A 6,335-nucleotide genomic window follows, 5' to 3' on the forward strand; every position below is an offset into this window, starting at 1 on the left:
TGTGTGTGTGTGTGTGTACGTGCACATGCATGCATGGAGGCCAGAAGTTGATGGTGGAGGCCAGGTGTCTCCCCCACAACCACCTAACTTTTTGAACGGGGTTTTTCATTGAACCTGGAGCAGACTAGCTGGCCAGCCAGCCCCTCCCCTGTGCAGACACACCCCACCACACCCAGCTTTTTACATGGTGCTGGGGATCTAAATTCGGGGCCTCTTGCTTGCACACAAGCACTTGACCAGCTAAATCATCTCCTCAGTCGGAAATTTGCATTTTCAGTGACGTTAACAGAACCCCAAGAATCTGATGGCAGCTTGTCCACTGATGGTGGCTCGACTAGTGGCTAGTAGTGCATTGAGTCCCAGAAGCATCTCTAGGGACTTAACAAATGATTGGGTACATATAAAGGCAGGGGAGGGCAGGGACATGGTCTCATTTAGCATCTTGAAGGGCCACCCTCAGATTCCCAAATGGTTTTCTTATCTGTTGCATGGATGCTTAAAATTTCTTAATGGGAGTCCAAACTTCTGGTAGATAACAAAGCCTGTCTTTGGCTATAGATGGACCCCAAGAAGGGTGATGGGACCTGGGCCTAACTTTGTGGGAATGACATTGGTGTCAGAACCTGCTCTGCAGTCTGAATGGGAGGAAGTGGGGAGTGGCATGGGGAGAAGAAACCTTGGGAACTAGAAGAAGGGAGAAAACACAGCACTAGATTCTTCCTACAGCAGGCACAAACCCCAACATATAGTAGACACTGTACCCTACATGCATTGTGCACACAGTAGGTATTGTACCCTACACACACAGTGCACATAGTAGGTACTGTGCCCTGTATGCACTGTGCACACAGGAGGCACTGCATCCTACATGCACTGTGCACACAGGAGGCACTGCATCCTACATGCACTGTGCACATAGTAGGCACAGAGCCCTACACATACTGTGCACATAGTAGGCACTGTACAATTGTAGATTTCCTCCCTATACCACTGCATATGTTGTCTCCAAAGGCTGTATTTAATCACGTCTTGAATACCTACCATATGCCAGCACCTTAGAACATCACAGGCACCTCACCAGGTTAGCCATTTCACAGATGAAAGCACCAAGCCTCTGAGTAGCCAAGAGATCTACCTTCTCAAGCCTAGGCAGATAGGAAGACACACAGGTAGGGTTCTAACTCCCAGCTCTCCGCCTCCGGGAGCCAAAAGTTAGCAGCCAGAGTTGTGCCAAGAGTCAACCATGGCCAGGCGCCATTTTCCCCTGTCTTTCCCCTGGGTTTGGATTTTCACACATGCCACTGTGGCCCCTGGACAGACTGCATAGCTCTGGGCTCTCTGCTCAGGGCCAGTTTGGGGGCAGGAAGGTAGTGTGTGCACTGATGTGTGCCTTCTTGGCTTAGCGTCAAGAGATCACTGTGTCCCAGAGAAGCGCAGTCTACAAATTCATCTGTCGGTTAGCCCTCATTAACATCAAATATTAAAAGCTGCGGCTGGATACTGGCTGAGCCCATGGTCCCCAAATGCCCTTCTTGGCTGGAGGTGGGTGGTCTGGGCAAAGCCCTGCTTATCAATCCAGCTTTATCTGGCCTGTGAGGAGCTGGCCAATCACAGCCACGGGCTTGGCTTGGTCTAGTCAATACGAGGAGACAACCAGGCGGCCACATGCCAGGAGGCCCAGGCATATTTCATTAAGTCAGCCCCTGGTGCTGGAAATAAAACCCCCAATTAAACACTTCGCCTCCTGGAAGCTGCCACGGCGTCTGTAATCAAGCTAACAGCCACCCTTCCACGTGGACGGCGGGCACTCAAAGTGGTGGAGAGCTGCTCATGAATCTATTAGCTCCTGCACCCTGGCAACAGAGGTGGCCAGCAAGGGCCGTGGGGCCCGGCCCCCATTTTGCAGATGGAGATGCTGAGGGTCAGCGAGGCTGGCATCCCTCCCAAACGTGACAGGATGGGGCAGGGTCAAAGGCAGGGGCCAGCTCTGGGTGGGGGTAGAGAGAAACTTGGAGCATCGGGGCTTAACAAGAGGCCAGGTTCAGAAGTCCTGACCCAATTGCAAAACCTGGTTCCACTCTTAAATCAGCTACGGCACTTTGGGAGAATTACATCACTTCCCTGGCTCTCCGCTTCCTCATCTGTAAAATGGGACCCATTCCTAGGAGAATATGCAGGAACTGCCTGGTGCATGGTAGCCCTTCCCCCCAGCATTGCAAGGCCAGAGCCCCTGTGAGACCCAGCTTGGGCCTCAGTCTCCCCTTGGTAACCCTGGCTTGCTCTCCAAGCTCCCAGGCTCAGCATTACTGAAGGGAGGTGACCTGTCAAGAGTTTCTAAGACTTTGAGTGATAGCCTATTTTAAAAGCATTTTATGGCCCTCATATAATTAGAACTAAGCTAACAAACAGGTAGGAACCTGGAGAGGGGTGCCTAATGAGGTTGGGATGATGTGGAAGGCGTGGGTCCCTGCGGGAGTGAATGGGGCTGCCCAAAGGCTCCAAGGCAGCCAAGAGGCTGGAAGGCTTCGCCGACCTTCCAAGCCTCACCCTTTCCATCCTCTGTGGACCAGACTCTTCCTCCCACCCTTGTCCCCTCGGATGGCCTTGAAGGGACCCTGTGCACCTCTGAAGCCTGAGATCTTGACCCGTGTCCCAGGTGCCCTCGGAGCATCAGCCCTCCTCCTTCTGCCTATGCCTGTTCTCCCAGCCTGGTCGCAATGTCACCTGTCCTGATGTCACAGACCAGGAAAAAGACACCTCTGATTTCCCCTACCTGCCTCTGCTTAAGCCGTAAAGCTGACCCCTCCAACTCTATGCAATCCCCCTGCGGATGTCACACAAGCGTGCCATTGCTCCTGACAAGGACTTAGCTCGGCTATGGCTGTTGGTTTGAATTCTTAATGAGGCCACCCACTCCTCTGCCTCGCTCTGAACCCCAGAAGGCTGACTCCCTCCGTGTTGTACCACACAATTCCTGCCCTCCATTCTGGGTTTGGTCAACAGGAGACACCGGAAGAAAACACCAGGAGGAGGGAGAAAGAATCTGGGCATGGCTCTCTCACCCCTATCCTGATGGCATCTGGGGCTCTGGCCATAGCTTCACCCCTCTGTGGGCACCCTGCTAGTGGTCTCTTTACCCTAACTCCAGTCATCATGGGGACCTCTGGCCCCAAGCCTACCTTTCTCATCGGGCCTTTGGGGGTGCTCAGCTCTGTCTATTCCAGTGCTTTTATATTTGCCCTCTGGGCATGTTTTCTAGAGTGCCCGCTAGAGACAATGCCTGCCTGTCATCTCCCTATCCCCAGCATCGCCACCAGCTGCTCCCTGAGATGGGCTAAGAAGGCTCCAGAGGTGCCCCCTTCCTATTTCCCACAGCCCTGGGTGGGGTTAGGGAGCCCCTCCAGTATAGTGATTGCACCGTGTGAGTCCAGTGGGTGTCTCTGTGGGTTCCCAGCATAGGAGAGGGGAGGCAGAGCTGATGATCTGGGTGTCCAAAAAAAAAGGAGGGGGGAGTAAATTAGCCTGGCAAGAAGGGAGGGAAGGTGGCTGGCAGGGGGCCTGTGCAGAGGCCGTTATCTTCATGGAGAAAGCAATAAAACCGTGTTCGCTCATAAACGGGCACCACCAGGACCTATTTCCTGCTCAAATAAAATTAAAGGTGATGGATGGAGCCGCAAGCACAGGCAGAGCTGGGGGCGCTTAGTGCTGAGTGATAGGCTCTGCCCCATGCCTGGCTCCCCGGGGTCTAGGGGCTCAGCCAGGATGCCCGAGCAGAGGTCCCAAATCTTCGAGGCAACGAACGTGTGTGCTGTGCAGGAAGTTGCCAAGGGACTGAGGGCAGGTGGGAAAAATGAATGGACTTGTTTCCCCCCTGAGGATCTCCAATCCTCTCCCATCCACATCACTTGGCTCCATCCCAGCTCCCAAATGAGCAAAGAGACCAGAGCACAGAGAGGTCTAGGAATTGCTCCTGACCACACAGCCCCTGGGGTGGTCAACAAGCAGAGCCACGGGGCTTGCCTGTCTCAGAGGGAAAGGGCAGGATGGCTTTGCCCTTACTAATGTGTAGCCAGCGGACGGAGGTCATTCAGGCCACTCACCTGCCTCCAGACCCAGGGCCGCATGCACGTGCAGCCACTGCCCAGCTCCCCAGGAAGCCTGGCTCAACAATTAAACAATGAAATGCAGAGACTAACCCAACCTCCTGGACTGATGCCCGGGTCTGCTAAGCCCAGCTAGCTGTGAGTCTTGGAAAAGCCATGCCATATCTCTGGGCTTCAGCTTCCTCATCAATGGGAGAGAAAATGGGATTCATCGCCTCTGAGAGTTATGGGCAGGATCGAATGGGTGTCTTGCCTGTCAACAGACAACGTGTAGAGGAATTCTGAGTGAAAGGTGGCTGATCCACTTGGAGCCTGCCTTTTGCAGGTCCTGGTTTGTCTAGAGTAGCCCCAGGAGAGATGGGTGGAGCCTCTCTAGAAGACCAGCCTAAGCCCCATCAGACTGTACTTCATGCTAAGGAGTTCATGTCTGTCCCGCCAGGCCACCTCTTCCAAGAAGACCCCTTTTCATAAGCCTGACCTCAGTCCTATGCTTGCTTGCAGGCTGGTTTCTGCTGAGGACAACGGCCGAGAAAAGGGCTAGGTTCTCGGGATTCCAGCAGTCACTACCTCATTTGGGACAAGAGACTTAAATCTCTCGGGACCCCAGTTTCCTCATCTAGGCAAGCACACCCCCACAGCAGTTAGTCCAGGACTGAAGGGTTAGATATTCGCTAAGTACCGGCCATCATTAACTTATGAAATCTCTTTTTGCTGGGCTGGACAAATGGTTCAGTCTGTAAAGTGTTTGCCATGTGACACGAGAACCTCAGCTGAGTCCCACAGCATCCATGGAAGAAGCACGTGCCCGTCATCTCAGTGCTGGGGACACTGAGACTGGCAGATTCCCCAGGATGCGTTAACCAGGAGGACAGTCTGCAAGGGCAACCCGAAGTTGACCTCCAGTCTCTACATGGAGGACCGTACTTGTGGACCCCACGCCTGTGCATAAACATGCACTTCCACACAAATGAATACACACTCATACACACACACACACACACACACATGCACACGCACGTGTCTGAGACATCTTGCAGCAATAATGCTCGTCCCCATTATGTCCCACAGACCCTTAGCATGGGAACTGGGATGGAGCAATAGGCATGTAAATTAGTACTGCAGTCAAGGGCACCCTGGCCCTCTGGATGGCTCTGTGGGAAGAGAATCCCACCACGTCATACTTTTCCCAGTGTAGTCTCCCCTGGAGGCAGCAGTGGGCTGAACAAGGTCTGAGGGGCCAGCCCACCATGCCCTTGAGCATTACTGCCCATGAACCTTTAAAAGAGTCAGGAAGAGCTGAGGTGTCAACTCTAGGACGGACAGACAGACAGACACACACACATGCACACACACACACGTGCGCGCGCACACACACATGCACACATGCACACACACACATGCACGCACACACACACACGCACATGCACACACGCACACACACCAGGCAATGACACTCCTTGGGTATCTTCTTCCTTCTTCCTATCCCCCGTATCCTTGGCTCCTTTATTGACTGCTAGGTCAGAAGGGTCTCATTTCTGTCTTAAGCTGTATCCCACCCCTGCCTGCACAAGCATCAGACACAGGACACCAGGCAGTTCCGACACCTGTTAATGTTGACTATCCAACCACCATCAAAGGGTGCTCCACCTTCCATGGGGCCTGAGGACATTCTGGGCTACAGGAACTGGGCCCAGAAGAAGGGAGACCTTGTTCCATCCTGCCCCAAAGCCCTGGGAACAGGGAAGGGGACACTCACCACTGCTGGCCCAGGGCAGGTACCAGGGGCAGCTGACATTCACAAAGGACCCTGGGGGCCCGTCTGGCCAGCAGGCATAGTCATCAAAGGTTCGGTTGCAGAAGAGGCCTGTAGAGGCGGCAGAGCAGTCCTTGAGTCCCTTGTCACCCATTCTTCCTTCCTATCTTCTCCCCAACCATGGGAAGCTGCTCCCCCAACTTGTGCTGAGCGATCACTGGATGCTGAGCACTCTCCCCACAGGGCTCACTGGACCAGGAGCACTCTCCCCACAGGGCTCACTGGACCAGGAGCACTCTCCCCACAGGGCTCACTGGACCAGGAGCACTCCCCACACAGGGCTCACTAGATGAGGAGCACTCCCCACACAGGGCTCACTGGATGAGGAGCACTCTCCCCACAGGGCTCACTGGATGAGGAGCACTCTCCCCACAGGACTCACTGGACCAGGAGCACTCTCCCCACAGGGCTCACTGGAT

The 6,335-nt window shown here is 54.1% G+C and overlaps 1 protein-coding gene across 1 annotated transcript in view; it reads right to left on the reverse strand.

The window, feature by feature from the left end:
* Glp1r (glucagon like peptide 1 receptor) overlaps window positions 1-6,335 on the reverse strand; it is a 38,250-nt gene that overhangs the window by 23,672 nt on the left and 8,243 nt on the right. Inside the window, exon 3 of the mRNA XM_005360311.2 lies at window positions 5,860-5,967. Coding sequence (XP_005360368.1) covers window positions 5,860-5,967 — 108 coding nt within the window. The remainder of the gene's footprint in view (window positions 1-5,859; window positions 5,968-6,335) is intronic.

Source organism: Microtus ochrogaster, linkage group LG2 (genome assembly GCF_000317375.1).
Source record: "Microtus ochrogaster isolate Prairie Vole_2 linkage group LG2, MicOch1.0, whole genome shotgun sequence".
In the NCBI taxonomy this organism is placed as follows: domain Eukaryota; kingdom Metazoa; phylum Chordata; class Mammalia; order Rodentia; family Cricetidae; genus Microtus; species Microtus ochrogaster.